This window comes from Lissotriton vulgaris, chromosome 9 (genome assembly GCF_964263255.1).
Source record: "Lissotriton vulgaris chromosome 9, aLisVul1.2, whole genome shotgun sequence".
NCBI classification, from domain to species: Eukaryota; Metazoa; Chordata; class Amphibia; order Caudata; family Salamandridae; genus Lissotriton; species Lissotriton vulgaris.
In genome coordinates this window covers 256,725,720-256,742,624 of record NC_141697.1, presented here as the reverse complement: position 1 = coordinate 256,742,624, position 16,905 = coordinate 256,725,720, and the positions used below count along the sequence as shown (strand labels likewise).

General features: G+C 49.4%; 1 protein-coding gene across 1 annotated transcript in view; it reads right to left on the bottom strand.

The window, feature by feature from the left end:
- Positions 1-7,951, bottom strand: part of ISCA2 (iron-sulfur cluster assembly 2) — a 49,373-nt gene extending 41,422 nt beyond the window's left edge. The window contains exon 1 of the mRNA XM_086937490.1: positions 7,650-7,951. Coding sequence (XP_086793616.1) covers positions 7,650-7,738 — 89 coding nt within the window. The 5' untranslated portion in view covers positions 7,739-7,951. The remainder of the gene's footprint in view (positions 1-7,649) is intronic.
- Positions 7,952-16,905: the final 8,954 nt, after the last annotated feature.

The window sequence follows — 16,905 nt, the reverse complement described above, 5'->3', positions numbered from 1 at the left end:
ACGAGATATGAAAACTATCGATTAGGCTGTCTGAGGTGACACAAAGTGCTGCCACCGGCGTCGGCCTCTGCGGCTCGAGCCGCGTGACATCTTTAGGAGAAGAGATAATTGCACTTGACACTTGCTTTGAAGGCGCAGATTGTGCCGTATTTGAAGGGAGTAGTGGAAACTTAGCGTCTCGTAATAGGCGGTGCTTCTTGAACCTACCTTGTTGATCATCATAACCTCCGGAGACCCTCCCAAGTCCTCTGTGCTCACAATGCTATTTGACAGTACATGCAATGACCAAGATAGCACACGTTTCGGCCACTGCTGCAAAGTCAAAGTACCGGCATTTCTCAGCAGAGGGCAGTGCATGATGTGGGACTGACCAGTACTACTCCAAGCAAGACGGTTGTAATTCTATTGAGCTCGAGCCCTGCTCCCCACACATAAAGATCTCACGTCCTCGCGGCAGTTCTGCCTTGCTCATCGGCGGGAGGGGGGCAGGAGAGGACACGAACGGCGGGAGAGGACACGGACGGCGGGAAACGTGCACAGGACAGCGAGGAGGGGGGAGGGGGGACGGCGGGAGGAGGGACACGGAGGAAGGCAGGACAGCAGCAGGCACGGCCCGGCCGGACCAGATTCGGGGGCGTTCCCGGCTTTTGGCTGACGTAGCATGACGTAGCCAAAAGCCAAAAATTCTCGGGAACACCCCCGAATCTGGTCTGGCCATGACAGACGCCTCTCTGTTCCAATGGCTAGCCTCCATTTATGGAGCTAGCCAATGAAACAGAGGGGCGTATTCAAGGCACCCATACTGGAAACTACAGATTTCTCTGGGGGCGGAGCTAAAAGCTCCGTTCCCCAGTCGAAAAATAAACACGCCCCCCAATCTGAAAAGGAAGGGGCTTAGATCAAAAGAAGACCGTCACTGGGACCTCTTCTCCAATGGCTGGCCACTGTTTAGGAGGCCAGCCAATGGAGAAGCAGGGCGGGGCTTAACCTCGCTACTCCAAGTCATTAAATCTCGCCAGTGAGACTGCGCATGTGCGCAGCCTACGCTAGCCGAGACCTAAAAATATAACTGATGGCATCAATTGCCGACCAGCCTTCTTGGAAGCAACATGGTATCACAGCATGCGGACTCTGTGGTAACAAAAAGGATTTTATTCAACTAATATGTAGTTGCCCGCATCTGCACACAGCATGCCTTTCTTTATTAAGAAAAGCTTTAATCATAAGAGGGATAAGGACATGCAGAGCATCAATCAATACAAGATCTAGACCTGTCAGACCCACAACTGAATTGCAAATTGGTAAAATATCTAAAACAATACGAATTGACCTTGAGAACAACAGCCCAGTAGGAATCAGCTTTTACTCCAAGAAAATAAAATGGCAAACTCACATGCTTGTGCTGAAGTAATAAAAGAAAATGTGTTCCCCATAGTGATGGACAAAAACAAACTACTTCAGATCACATGAACACTTAGCAGTTATATGACCAAAGTTGGAGACCACCAAGTTCACTCTGCATAAGGAACTTAATGTACTGTCTATTTTGTTCAACTTTTATAATGGGGTCGCAGGACAGTTTAACAGCACAAAACACTTTACGCTCGTTTTGCACACAGAATCGACCTTAGGCACAATAACATGTTAAAACCCTAAGCCGACGTTCCAGGTACCAGGCGCTCTTGCACATAGTATTGATTATTAGACAAAATGTTTATCTCGTCACTACTCAGGAATGATATTACATTTGGATTATTACTTAACCATACTTGTGAAGATAACTTTTCGAACTGTTATTAAGCATCACTTTTTTATGTGGCTGTGTTTACTCTGTGTTTTCACAATGCTAAACTTGTAAGGTTTTAATTAACTAAACAATAAACTTTACTCTCTTACATTTAAAGTTTTAAGTTTTATCTGGGGTGTTTAATAACACTCCAGCTTAAAAGTGACTAAGTCCACAGGCAGGAAAGGATTGTACAACTTTGAAATGCCAATTCATGTTTCTTTATGCTTTTCATCTCTAAAGAGGATAAGGAAGGGTAAGACCGAGTCGTTGTCCAGAGATGAGCCCATTGAAATCAATTATATGAACAACTTTTTTTAGGGCAAACATGCCTGGCAAATTTTCAGAACAAATGAAAGTGATTTAAAAAAAAATTACAATAAATAAAAATTGGGAAATTTAATTTTCTGAATAATGTGCATTGAAACAGAAAACTCGTTAAAAATGAGAGAACTGACAAAGTAACTTTTACCGTTAAAACTCAGAGTCTCTTGTCTAACTCTGGAGTACTAGCATGCATGGGTGAACTAGGGTTTCAGTACAAGTCATACTAGGGAAGTATAGGCAGAAGTTTTGTTTGTTTGAAAGGTGAAGAGGAGTCCAAGTAGGGTGTCTGACAGAGACCTCAAGCCTCGCTCACTGCAGGTGAGAATCATACTTTGGAGGTCACATTGAGCTTTCCATCACACTAAACACACTGCCACAATTGCTAAGCAAGGATGAGAACTGCATCTCCAAATGTTACTCTATTAATATTTTATTATTTTATTTCTGCATTTATTTTTGACCAAGTAACAACGTTGCTGGCATTTACCTGCAAAAAGGCAAAATTGTTGTGGGTTTCTAGCAACATCAGCTCTCCGTTAATGTCACTGAAAGTCCATCTATTAAAAAACATTTGTGTACAGGACCCAATTTGGTAATTCAAGTCCACCCGACATGCATAAGAAAAGAGTCTTTCCGAGGTTCCCTGGGATGAACAATTGAGCAATAAACACAAAGGCGGCAATCAGGTTGTATAAATAGTGAGCTGATGTGGTTCCAGGACCCTGGGAGGTCCTGCCCATTGCAGGTGCAGCCATCTCACTATCTCCACAGGCTTGAACGAAGGATAACAGTCATGAAAATCGGAGGTTCTGGGTGCAGACTTTCATGTCTAACTTAATATGGGGTTAGCAGACCTCCAACCCACGTCACCTTATTCCGTAAATTGTGCTCTGAGATCATCCCTGTCCCCATGTCCAGTGAGATCATTTATCTGTTGGATCAAGGTGGTCAAATGTCATTTTTAGCTTCATGTTTTGTGACCTACACATCACAGATTGTTCAAATTGGGCCCCTTCCACCACTCAACTGGACCTGCGTAATGACATCAGTTTTGGCTTTGGTCTACTTCTGCAGATCACTTTGCCAACATTAATGTCACGTGACATACAGGCTTTCCATGGTATAGCTATACATTGTTTAAACAGCGTAAGAGTTAAATCTATAAACCTGCACAGTAATGTGCCACCTTTAGGCCTTGAATTAAGCTCAGCAGGCATAATGCTGGTGTCAATGGTGCACTAGGGTCTACCAGCTCTGAAACACCCTCCACCACTTTCCCCTATCCCGATGGGTCACTGGGCATTCCGACACCATGTATAGAACCCTGCCTCAGATTGTCAGGATCTGGGGCATTCTAACGATTTAACTGCGAACAAACTTTGTATGTGTTTCGAGGTAAGTCTGGTGTAGGCCGTTAAACTGCGTGTATTGAAAACACGGGTTCCTGGAGACACTTTTTACTTGTTGTGTGATACTCTTCCATTGTTTATTGGAAATCTCTTTCCCAAGGTCGGTGGCCCATTGGTCCTGGATACCAAGGTCAACTGTGTATTGTTGTGTGTTGAAATGTTACTCCACTCATTGCAACAAATATGTACAAAGCCATCACTAACAGCTGGATGGCAGCAAGAGACCCTCCCTCCACAGAGTGAGGCAACCTATAAACCCCACTACAAGGGATGATACATTTGGCATATTTAATCATGATACTCAAATTTAATATCCTTTCAGTGTGAAATTGTCTTATTTTATTCATTGTATATTTTTAGTCCCTTTTAAGCTTGGGCACTGGAGACCAGTGCTAGTGGTTTACAGAGCTCCGTTGTAACCAGGACTGTAAATCTTGCTCTTATCTTGACACATTCGGTGTGGTTTCAAAGACCGAGGTCTGTTTTGGCTGCAGCTGCCTCCTACGTTTGAAATGCACAACCTGGTGTCACAGTCCCTGTCTTCCTATGGCTGCTGCCTCCATGGCAGAACTCAACAAGAAGTTGCAATGCAGTAGGCCTCTTATTTGCAAGAGTTTGAGCTATTGGCATTGTAAATGTTTATGTGTTTTGAAAAGTAGCAAACGGTGCGTAAACACCCACTTTGTACTTATAGTCGTTGTTTAAGAGAAGAAAGGCTGGCAGTAACTGTGCCTCTTTTACTGCCAACCTTGCTTCTCGTAAGCAATGACTATAATTACAAAGTGCGTGTTTACGCGCAGCTTGCAGGTTTTCAAAACACATAATTAAAAGGCATTGTCATTTAAAATGCCGAAAGCGCAAACTCTCGCTAACACTAGACCTATTGCATTGCAAATACTTGTTTAAATGTATGCTGTCATATTAATTCAAATCACTGAGCAAATATTGTATAACATCACTTATGTCAACATTTCTGGTTGGCACAGGTAAGTCCCTCAGAGGAACCCTCGGCTACAGACCCCCCGGACCCCGGCCACAGTTCAGCGACTCCATCGCCGACTTTGTCAGTACATACGCCCTCGCCTCCACAGACTACATCCTCCTCGGGACCTGAACTTCTGCCTCGAGAACAACGACGACACCAACTCCTTCACCTTGATCGACAACCTCGGACTTAGGCAGCTCGTCACAACACCCACCCACTCTGCCAGCCACAAGCTTGACCCCATCTTCTCCGCAAGCTCCCACGTCTCCTTTAGCCACACCACCGAACCGACCATCGATGCATCCACTTCACCTTCCGGAAACCCACCAAGCACCACCGCACCCAACAGATCCCTCGCCGATGCTGGAGCAAAGTCACCAAAGACCAGCTAACCACCACCCTCGCCCAGAGCCCACCCACGGACCCAGACACTGCCGCCTGCAACCTCAGACAGTGGATCGACGACTGCGCCAACAGATCAAGAAACCCTTCAACAGACACACCAGCAAGAAAGCCAGCTGGTTCACAGAGGACCTCCAGCCCTCCAAGCAAACCTGCTGAAAACTAGAGAAGAAATGGCACCGTGAAACAGATCATGGACAGCTACGCAGCCCACAAGAACGCCACCCGCAGACACCATCACCTCATCAGATCCGCCAAAAGGGCCTACTTCAAAAACCACCTAGAAGACAACACACACAACAGCAAAGGGCTCTTCAACATCATGAATGAACTCTCCAAACCCAGCTTCAACACCGACGACATCCCACCTTCGCAAGACCTGTGCGACTCCCTTGCCACCTTCTTCCATCGCAAGATTGCAGGTGTCCGCAACAGCTTCAACGTCGCGACCGCCCCGACATCCACAGAGTCCTCCGTCCACAAGGCCACCATCTGCACTGATCCCCTGCTCTCCTGGACCAACATAAACGACGACAAACCATCAAAATCTTGAACACCATCCACTCCGGATCTCCGTCAGACCCATGCCCACACCACACCACATCTTCAACAAAGCCAGCACCACCATCTACGGAAAGCCATAAACATCTCCTTCAAGACAGCAACCTTACCGGAGAGCTGGAAGCACGCCGAGATCAACGCCTTACTCAAAAAACTCAAGGCCGACCCTAAGGACCTCAAGAACTTCCGTCCCATCTCCCTGCTCCTGTTCCCACGCGAAGGTCATCGAGAAGACCGTCAACGAACAACTGACCCGCTACTTAGAGGAGAACAGCATCCTGGACCTGTCCCAGTCGCCTCCACTGATGACAACAGGGCCCTGCTGGACAACGGCGAAACCGCGGCCCTCATCCTCCGGGACCGGTCGGCCGCCTTCGACGCGGTCTGCCACCACACCTTATGCACACACCTCCACGACGCTGGGATCCGAGACAAGGCTCTGGACTGGACCAACTCCTTCCTCTCTGGCAGAACCCAGAGCGTCCGACCCCTCCCCCCTTTCGGCACCGAAGTCACCGAGATCATCTGCGGCGTACCCCAGGGCTCATCCCTCTGCCCGACATTGTTCAACATCTAAATGGCACCGTTCGCCCATGTCGCCAGACTACATGACCTCAACATCATCTCCTACGCCGACGACACCTAGCTGACCCTATCCATCACCAAGCACGCCCTCACCTCCAAAACCAACCTCCACCAAGGAATGAAAGCTGTCTCCGCTAAACTCGGACAAGACAGAAGTCCTCATCCTCGGCTCCACCTCCTCGGCCTGGGACGACTCCTGGTGGCCGACAGCACTGGGAACAGCACCAACACCCACCGACCACGCACGCAACCTGAGGTTCATCCTCGACTCTACTCTCTCCAAGACAAAGCAGGTCAGCGCCGTCACGGCCTCCTGCTTCAACACCCTCCGCATGCTCCGCAAGATCCACAGGTGGATCCCCACCGAAACAAAAAGAACGGTCACCCAGGCCCTCGTCAGCAGCAGGTTGGACTACGGAACGCCCTCTACGCAGGAGCCTCGGCCAAACTCCTGAAACGATTACAACGCATTCATTACGCCTCCGCAAGCCTGATCCTAGACCAGGGGTCTCCAAACCTGTCCTGGAGGGCCGGATCCATGCCACATTTTTGGGATATCCCCATTGAGATACATGTAGTAATTTTAAAAATCTGGCATGGATCCGGCCCTCCAGGACCGGTTTGGAGACCCCTGTCCTAGACATTCCTCGCCGCAGTCAGATCACACCCCACCTGAGAAACCTGCACTGGCTCACCATCAACAAGAGGATCACCTTCAAGCTTCTCACCCACACACACAAGGCACTCCACAACACCGGACCAGCATACCTCAACAGACGACTCACCTTCTACACCCCCAACCACTAGCTTCGCCCTCGCCACCATCCCCGGCATCCGAAGAGTGACCTCCAGAGGCAGATCGTTCTCCCACCTCGCCACCAAGACCTGGAACACCCTCCCCATCACTCTACGGCAGACCCAGGACCTGCTAACCTTCAGAAAACAACTCAAGACCTGGCTATTCGAGCAGCATCCCCCCGCGCCCAGAGACCCCCACAGGTGAGCAGTGCATTTTTCAAATGTTCTGATTGATTGAGTCCAGCACAGCACTGAACTCATCTTGAACTCAACGGGGGCGGTGTCAGAGCGTCGGTTGTTCCGGACAAAAACATGGCTAAAGTAAACAAAATATTCTGTAATTATTTTGTTTGTCTTTCACCTTCAGGTAACTGTATATAAAATAGCGTACATGCCTTAAATGAAAGATAAATCCAAGTTAAAATAACCGGTGACAAACTCCTCTTCGACCTCTATATGGTTACAGAACTCCTAGGTGACGCACTATCCTTAAAATGTAAGACAGTGGTACTTTATCTCAAATATTACGTATAGTGTGTCTCGTTTGTCAGTAAATGGCACTTATCAAAGCACTGAAACCGTATAAATGTCACAGTTACGCAATCTGAAAACTTGACAGCTATGGGGAGCAGTCAGGTTTGTAAGACTTATGTTCTTGCTTAGAACTGAAGTTGTGAACAGACAGAAGTAACGGAACAAGGTTACCAGACAGACCAGTGACAGAAACAATTCTATTTTTTAATTAGAAGCCTCCCTTCCTACTTCAACCAGTCTCCTGTCATGCCTCTAACCTTACCTTTGAGACCAATGTAGACGTCGCATCAACAAACTCCGTAGAATTACAGCCACCGCCATCTTCTCAACGGCCCGCCCCTTGCACTCCATTGGACACCCCGTGACTTTGCACACGCCCACTGGCCAATATGGCTGTCAGCAGTTCCATTCAATATCGCATACTGCACCGTTCCACGTCTTGCTTTCCCTGAGGAGAAGCCGCCGTCTTCAAAGGAAAAACTATAAGGTACCGCCTTTCGTAAGGTAACCACCTGACCACTGCTTACACAAGTCGTCCGTGAATTAATCCTAATGTCACTCTTTGAAATAATATGTCATTTAGCCCCAATATAAGGACTTCCGGTTCGTATGACAACTATTTTTGCGCATGAACCTATTCTGTGAGTCGTTTGAAAGTGGGAGGTACTGCTAATGTGTAAGGTGACACAGGATTGGAGCACTGGGGGACACATCGGGGCGCAGCCCGCCCCTGAATTGACAAGCCCTTATTGGCTATGAAGTACTTCCTGCAGACTGCTTCTGAGCTGTCCCCATGTTCCGAAAGTTGGCGAGCGAGACGGGCTGTAATGTTTGGTGTTGGCTGAGATTAGTTAGAATTTTAGACCTGGGGGTGACAGCCTGTATCGGGCAGCACCGCCCTGGCGATGCTGAAGATGTAGAAGGGAGGGAAAAGAGGTTTAAGGATGGAAGACGGTAAGGAAGAGAAGGAACTGGGCACTGGTGACTAGGACCCTGTGTGGTTAGAGTGAACGGTGGTTGAACACGCTCTGTGCATGGCTGGCCGCAGGCAAACCTTTTTGGCCGATGCACACGTTCCTATGGCTTTCTGTGGGAATGACTGCCATAATCGGACGGCTACAGCCCTGGAGGATACAGGGCGCCCCTTCTCTAAACCCAAAGCTGCCATTTATTACAGAGTTCTGATACAGAACTCGAAGGCTTTCATTTTATCAGTAAAAGTGGATCATCCATAAAAGCCATGCCAGTAAATGGCATTTACAGCATGTCAAATTGATCAGGCTAACATTTTCTAGCCATCGATACGTAATGTTTAATTTCTGTTAACTACACGCAGACAAGGAATCTGCATCAACCTTCTGCGCTCTTAGTGCCTCTATAGGCAACACTCCCTACCCTTTGCAAGGTTGGCATGCACAATGGAATAAATTAATACACAGCACAATTCAAAATTTGCAAACATTCGTGACAAGAATTTTCAATTCTATTAAGGACTAGGAGGCGAGGATTATGCTTTCTCATTTCTTTAATGAAATGCTCAGCAGCCAATATAAACAACCAAAAAACTACATTTCCCATGAACACCAGGAAATAACCATAGAGAGTAGTGTATAAAAGGTCCCAACATTAGTCCTTCTTCCTCTTTCTTTGTGGAAACACGTCCAAGTCAAAGTAAAATCCCAAGTAAAGTAAGAACAATAACTCCAAACAAGCTGCAGAAATCCAGAGAATCCTGAAGTAGGCAGCAGAAGAACTTTGGGTCCAGAAGCCAGCAGGAGAACGAGACTCCGGAGGGGAACAAATCACATCACTTCTGGTCTGAACCTGGAAAAGATACAGAGCCGTAACATCCAAAGGTAACAAGAATGTCAAGAGCAATCCAGGGAGGGAAAAAACAAGGAGTGAAATATTTGCAATTGCATGAAAACAGTCACAAGACATTAGTATGCAAATATGAACCACGGGTGGGATAATCCTCGCCTCCTAGTCCTTAATAGAATTGAAAATTCTTGTCACGAATGTTTGCAAATTTTGAATTCTATGTCAGGACAGGAGGCTCCGATTATGCTTTTTTAAAGCTGATCCACCACCACAGAAGCAACACTTATCAATAGGTTTATAATAAAACGTTTTGAACACAGAATCAGATGACCAGTCTGCAGCCTTCATAATATCAAACAGAGTAACACCCATGGAATAAGCTTTAGAGGCCATCGCCCCTCGTGCAGAATGCGCGCCAAACACAGAAACATCAATACCCGCCTCAGACATAAGCCACCGCACCCAGCGCGCCAAAGTAGCTGGAGTGACGGGGCGAAAAGGCTTTTGTAAGGCAATCAGTAGTTGACCCTGCATGTCTGAACGGAAAGAAGCAGTACTCACCTCGTAATCTTTAAGGCACTGCACAACACAAAGGTTGGGACGAGAAGGAAAAGAAGGATATGTAATAGAAGGCGTATTAGATTTCGTACGTCTAGAAAGACGAAAAGTAACCCCTTCAGGAGTAAAACTGCGACCTGCTAGATCCAAAGCGTGGACATCCGACACACGCTTACAGGAAACCAGACATAGTAACATCGTCAATTTCGCAGATAACTGTTTGCGAGATAACAAAGGGTTCGAAGGCCAAGCTTCTAAGAACCTGAGAACAACAGAAACATCCCATAAAGTGACATATTTAGGCGCGGGAGGCTTCGCAAAACGAACTCCCTTAAGCAACCTGGAAATAAAGGGATGCTCACCCGCAGGTTTCCCATCGATGTGGGCATGACCCGCTGAAATAGCAGAGCGAAAACCATTGACCGTCGAATAAGCCAGACCAGAGGTGGCCAAAGATGCCAAAAAATTGATAATCATACTGATATCTGCTGAAACGGGATCAACTTGCCGTTGAGCACACCAATCGCACCATCGCTTCCAAGCCCCTTTATACCGTTTGTGAGTATTGGGAGCCCATGCCTCACTAAGGAATTTGGAAGCGTCGCTAGAAATGCCTGGGAGCGTCCAGCGATCCCCGAGATCCTCCACGCTAGCAGCTGCAGAGAGCCGGAGAGGATCAGGGGATGCGGATCTCCGAGAGGATCCAACAAGAGATTCCACAACGGGGGAAGAAGAAACGGCGGAGCGCAGCACATTTCCAGAAGCACCGGAAACCATGCTTGAGCCCTCCAGAGAGGGGCAATCAGAATCAGATCCGCACGAAACCGTTTGGTGTAAGCCAACACCCTGGGAATCATTAGAAACGGTGGAAAGGCATAACAGAGGGTCGAAGGCCACTGCTGGAGAAAAGCATCCGTGGCCAGAGCCTGAGGGTCCGGCCTCCAACTGTAAAAACGCGGAAGTTGCGCGTTGAGGCGAGAGGCAAACAGATCCAACTGACATTGACCCCAACGCCGAAGGAGAGCACTGAAGACTCTAGGGTGAAGCCTCCAGTCGCTGTAATCCCGAAGATGTCTGGAGTGCCAATCCGCAATCTGATTGTTGCACCCCGGAAGATATTCCGCAATAACAGTGATCTTCCTTTGAAGACAAAAATGCCAGAAATCCTTGGCGATCTCCGCCAACACCTTGGACCTGGTCCCGCCCAGCTTGTTCACATAGCGGACTGCGGACACGTTGTCCATCCGGAGAAGAATGCAGCAACTCGGTTGAAGGGGAGAGAAACACTTGATCGCAAATGAACCCGCTAGGAGTTCCTGGCAGTTTATGTGGAGAGCTAACTCCTGAGGAGACCAACGACCCCCCGTCGAGACAGACCCGCAGCGGGCTCCCCAACCCCACCGACTGGCATCGGATTCTATCACCAGTTCCGGAGACGCACCGAATAGGGTTCGACCATTCCAGGCCTCCATGTGGTCCAACCACCACTGCATCTCCCAACGTACTTCCTCCGTAAGAGGAATCTGGTCGGAGTATCTGAGACCTTTCTGGAGATGCTGGATTTTCAGCCTTTGCATCGCTCTGTAATGCAGAGGACCTGGAAAGATCGCCTGAATGGACGAAGCCAACAGACCTACTACACGTGCCAACGACCTCAACGACACAGCCGGTCTGGAAATAACAGACGTCAATTCTCTCTTGATGTAACGCATCTTCTGACTGGGCAAGAGAAGTTGACAAGCCACAGAGTCGATCTGGAAACCCAGGAAGTCTATAGACTGGGCAGGGACCAAAACCGACTTCTGAACATTGATCAGGAAACCTAGAGACTGTAACAGATCGATGGACCATTCCAGATGTCGCAGAAGTTGCAGAGGACAATCTGCCATAAGGATAATATCGTCCAGATAAATAATCAACCTGACACCCCGAGACCGTAGATGTTCCACAACTGGTCTCAACAGTTTCGTGAAGCACCACGGTGCCGACGAGAGACCGAACGGGAGAACCTGATACTCGTACCAAACTCCCTGCCAGTGAAACTGGAGAAAACGACGATGAGGCCTGTAAATGGGAATCGGAGAGGTACGCATCTTTGAGATCCAGACGGACCATCCAATCCCCCTCTCGCAGGAGATCCCTCAAGAGATGGATACCCTCCATCTTGAAATGTCGATAGACCACCCCTCCGTTGAAGTCTTTCAGGTTGAGAACTAGGCGAGAGCCGCCTCCTTTCTTCTCGACCAGAAAGACTGAACTGGCAAACCCCATCGGATGACGGGTTGTTGGAACAATCGCCCCTTTCTTGAGGAGGGTGTCTATTTCCCCGGAGAGACAAACCTGATCCTGTAGAGAAAAATGCAAACAAGGGGGAGGACGGGTCTGATGCATCGGGTGATAAAACTCTATTCTGAACCCTTGAACAGTTTGTAGCACCCATGCATCGCTGGAGATCATGCGCCAAATTTGCAGGAAAAATTGAATGCGACCCCCCAACATTACATCGCATGCATGAATCAGGCTCACCTGTAGAGTGGGTATCCTGGTAGTGTCCTTGTTGACCACCTGAACGTCCTTTGCCGTACTGGTCTTTTCCTTTTCGTGAGGGATAAAAGTTGGCCCTGGTGGAATAACCGGCGTCGTAAGACCCTCTTTGCTGAGAGGAATTGCCTCTCTGGGACTGGTTCGCAGAGCCACGGCCGAACGAGCGTCCCCTACCTCGTCCGGCCTTTGCAAAAACCGGACGCATTGCCCGTCTTAAGGAGGCCTGCGCTTTGTCTATCCCACTGAAGGTGGAGACAAACCGTGTGAGTTCTTTGAGAAACGGCTGACCAAATAAAAGTCCTTGCGCCTCAGGCCCAGACTCCGAGGTGGCTAACTCGGAAAGCTTCGGATCAAGTTTCAGAAGGATGGATCTGCGACGTTCCGCAGACATCGCGCAATTGGCATTCCTTAAGTAGCATATCGCCCGTTGGGCCCACTCAATCAATTCAGTCGGATTCACCAGGGCAGAGGCCTCCTTTGCTTTGTAACCCAGATCTAAAATCTTGGTGAGCGGACCAAGCAAGTCTAGTACTTTATCCTGACAGGACCGCCAAGATCTATCAAGGCCCTTCTTCGGGTCCTTCGCATATTTTTTCAGGTATGTGACCATCATGGGGTTAACCTCCGGAGTCTCGGCCAAATGGTCAGCCAACTCAGGTCTCGGGCACTCCGAGCGCAACCGTGCCCGAAACGAGGCCTCAAAAGGCTGTCGAATGTGTGCCTCAATATAGGTAGCCACAGCAGGCGAAGGCAGCCATGTGGAAGAGTTCGGGTGAATGATATCAGCCGGTTCAAAATTGAGCACCGGAGGGCGCTTTGGGGCATCCACAAAATGTTCCTTGCAGACTCGTTTTGTAGGAGGTGGAGAAGCATGGTCCGAAGAAGCGGAAGACTGGGCATTGTCCGATTCGGTCTCATGCAGAGTAGAAGTAGCGGAAGGCGCAGCCGCCAAACTCTTAGCCAGGCGTTGAAAGTCTGTTTTATGCGGATTAACCGGAGACTTCGCCGTTTTCTTGGAATCAGGCAACCAGCCCTGCTGCTGGGCATAAAGATTCAAATGATGCTTTAAGGCAGAGGTCTTCAAACTTTTCCAGGTTGAGCCCCCCCAGCTGAATTCCCCCAGATGTTGGGCCCCCCCACCTCCCGACAGAAACCTCGGGAATCCGGCACACCACATGATCGACTGCCACGCGCACACCACTGGCCATATCCGGCAAACAATGCTCAACACAACAAGAGTGCCTAGTAAACTGCAGGCCTGTGAGTGGGTGTGACGAAACGACAGAGGCGTACCAGACAGCTCAAAACACAATCCTCCAAGACAAAATGTGCGCAAATTCTCCCCACTAGGATGCCCTGCCTTACACAGGACACAGATCAACAACAACACCACCAACATGAATGTGACGGGTGTGCCGGTGCCCAGCCACACCTAGACTCTCAATCTGTGGGTGAATCCCTGCCTTTGCCATCCTCAGGCTATGCTCCACATCCAGTTCTAAACGGTACCTAGTCTTCAACACCGCAAGTGCTGAGAACCCAATCTCACAAACTCCCCAACAAATAAACAAATACATTGTAGGATGTAAAGCACCATGCACAAGTGAACCAAAGGGAGGACCGCCGTGATGAACCCACTATAAGGAGCACACCATGGGTGCTTGACCAAGCGGAACCCAAAACATGGAACCCGACCTTGCCCATGGGGGCCCCGCATTCAAGTAGCAGCTGGACGTCACGCAAAATGTCACACGCATGATGCATAGATCCCACACATGAGCACACATAGAATACAGAACAGTAACACATAGGCAAGGGAGCAGCCAAACAATTCAAATACCTTCCACTCTGAACCACAGCTCTCATGGCACCAAGAAAGCAAAGGAAGTCATCACAACCCTCCCCATCCATCATGTACACCTTGTCATCCACCAACTCCCCCACCATTCATTCCGTCCCTCCATCTGAGCCCCATCCACATCCAAACCCCTTCAACCACTTGCAAACCCATCCACCTTCCATCCCTCCATCCATCATCTCACCTCTTCATCCCTCCATCCACCCCCTCACCCATCCATCCATCATCCATCCATCCCTTCACCCAATCTATCCCCTCACCTATCCATCCACTCTTCCACCCATCCATCCACCCATCCATCCACCCACTCATCCATCCAACCATTCACCCAAGCTATCCTCCCACTCATCCATCCACTCCTCCACTCATCCATCCACTCTTCCACCCATCCATCCACTCCTCCACCCATCCATCCATCCATCCATCCACTCATCCATCCAACCACCCACCCTCTCACCCATCCAGCCACCCCCCACCCACTCATCCATCCACCCAGTCACTCATCCGTCCACCCACTAAACCCCCACTCATCCATCCACCCATCCATCCCGCTCTCCACCCTCCCCCCCACTCATGCATGCACTCTCTGAACCATCCATCTCCATGCTCCTCTCCTCACCCATCCATCAATGCACACACCTGCCCATCCACTCTGCCAATCATTCATCCATGTCATCACTCATCCATCCATCCATCCTCCCCCTCTCTCTCCATTCCCCCCTCACCCAGCCACCGATCCCTCCATCCACCCTTCACCCATCCACCCACTCATCCATCCACTCATCCACTCATGAATCCATCCATTGACCACTCATCCACCCCTTCACTCCTCCATCCATCCCCCCGTCCATCCACCCTCCTCAATCACCCATCCATCCCCACATCCACCCCTTCACTCATCCATCCATCCAGTCATTCATTCATCCCTTCACCCATCAATACATCAATCCATCCATCACCTCTCTCATCCATCCACCCACCGACTCGTCCACCATCCACCCCCCATCGATCCATCTACCATTTCACTGATTCATCCACCCCTCCACCCATTCATCTACCCTTCCAACCATACACACATCATCCACTCCCATCCATCCCTCCACTCATGCATCCATCCTCTCTCCCACCATCCATTCACCCCTTCACTCACCATACATCCCCTCATTCATCCATCCACCCCCCACCCATACATCTACCACTCCACCCTCACACCTTTTATGATTCAAATTCGAATTTGCAGACCAACATCCCTGAATACCGGGTGCCCACACAAAGATCCTCATGAGTTGAGGACCGCAGACCAGAGCCCACTGTCCCGATTCATGGCCAAACCTGGATTGCAACCTCTCCCTCCCTTCCCAAAATAACTGAAGGACTCCCGCCCCCCAACTCCCCCTCACTCCCACCCCCCTTGAAAGGCTGGGGCCCTGGACCAGAGCCCACCCTGCCCGTGCCTCGAAACCTTCTCTCCCTTCTGGGAAGAGCTAACTCTCCCAGGAGGGGGTTAATTCACAGAGCTGACAGCTTCAGCTGCAGTGGGAGGCAAGGGGTCTCCTCTGCTAAAACTGAAAGCGTGTCTGTTTGTTTGCTTTCGTTTTTTAGCAGAGGAGACCCCTGCCTCGCACGCAGCCAAAGGTGTCGAGTCCGTGAATTGGCCCCCTCCTGGGAGAATCACCCAGACAAAGAAACGGGCACAAAGGGAAGATCGAAGTGGAGCCCGCGCCCCCCCTGGGATGGCGCCGAGCCCCCCAAGGGGGGCGCGCCCCACAGATTGAAGAACCCTGCTTTAAGGGGTTAATAGCACGCACCAGTGCCTTGTTAACAGACTGTTGGACACCCCTATCCAACTGCTCCACCAAATTCTGTTCCAAGGAGCCTTCCTCCTCATCATCATAGTAATAGTCGTCATCAGCGTCGTAGTAATCAGCCATTCTACACAAGGGTAGATAGTAAATGCCCACAAGACGACTGCAACAATATGGAGTGTCAAAACACAAGTCAAGGGGCAGTGTTATGACCCCAAGGCAGGCTTTGAAAGAAGTAGGAGCGAACCTGACTTCCAAAGATATTCAAGCGTGGAGGGAGCCAAAGCCTGCGCAGCACAAAAAACACTCTAGGCAGAGCCTATGCTACAATGTTGCAACCAAAGCCCTCAGAAGACCTCGGTGTCTGACGGGGTTAAAGTCTGGAAACAGGCCGTGGGCAGGACGTCAAACGAACGTCGTCACTCAACCAGTTCTGAGGAGAAACCGGAAATAGGACAGCGCGCATGCGCGACTGTCGCCTGCCACCAAACACCGTCTCGAGAGCGCTCGCGCTCCCCAATAAAACGGAAACCCCTGCTCCCGCTCCACCAAAGGTACGCGAGCAGCTAGGAAGCGCCCGGACCAACAAACGGAGGTGAGACACACGCTCCGAAGCCAAAGCAAGCCGCACGCCGGCAGCGGAGAAAAAACACGCACGAAGAACGGAGACGGAGCCCCCAAACGCGCGAACCACAATGCGCAAAAGCACAGTAGATAAAGCAAGCAACAATGTTAAAGCAAGTAAGCTAGTAACAATATGCTAGTAGAGAGAAAATAATGCACTTAACTGGCTGCGGAGCAGCAAAGAAAGAGGAAGAAGGACTAATGTTGGGACCTTTTATACACTACTCTCTATGGTTATTCCCTGGTGTTCATGGGAAATGTAGTTTTTTGGTTGTTTTTATTGGCTGCTGAGCATTTCATTAAAGAAA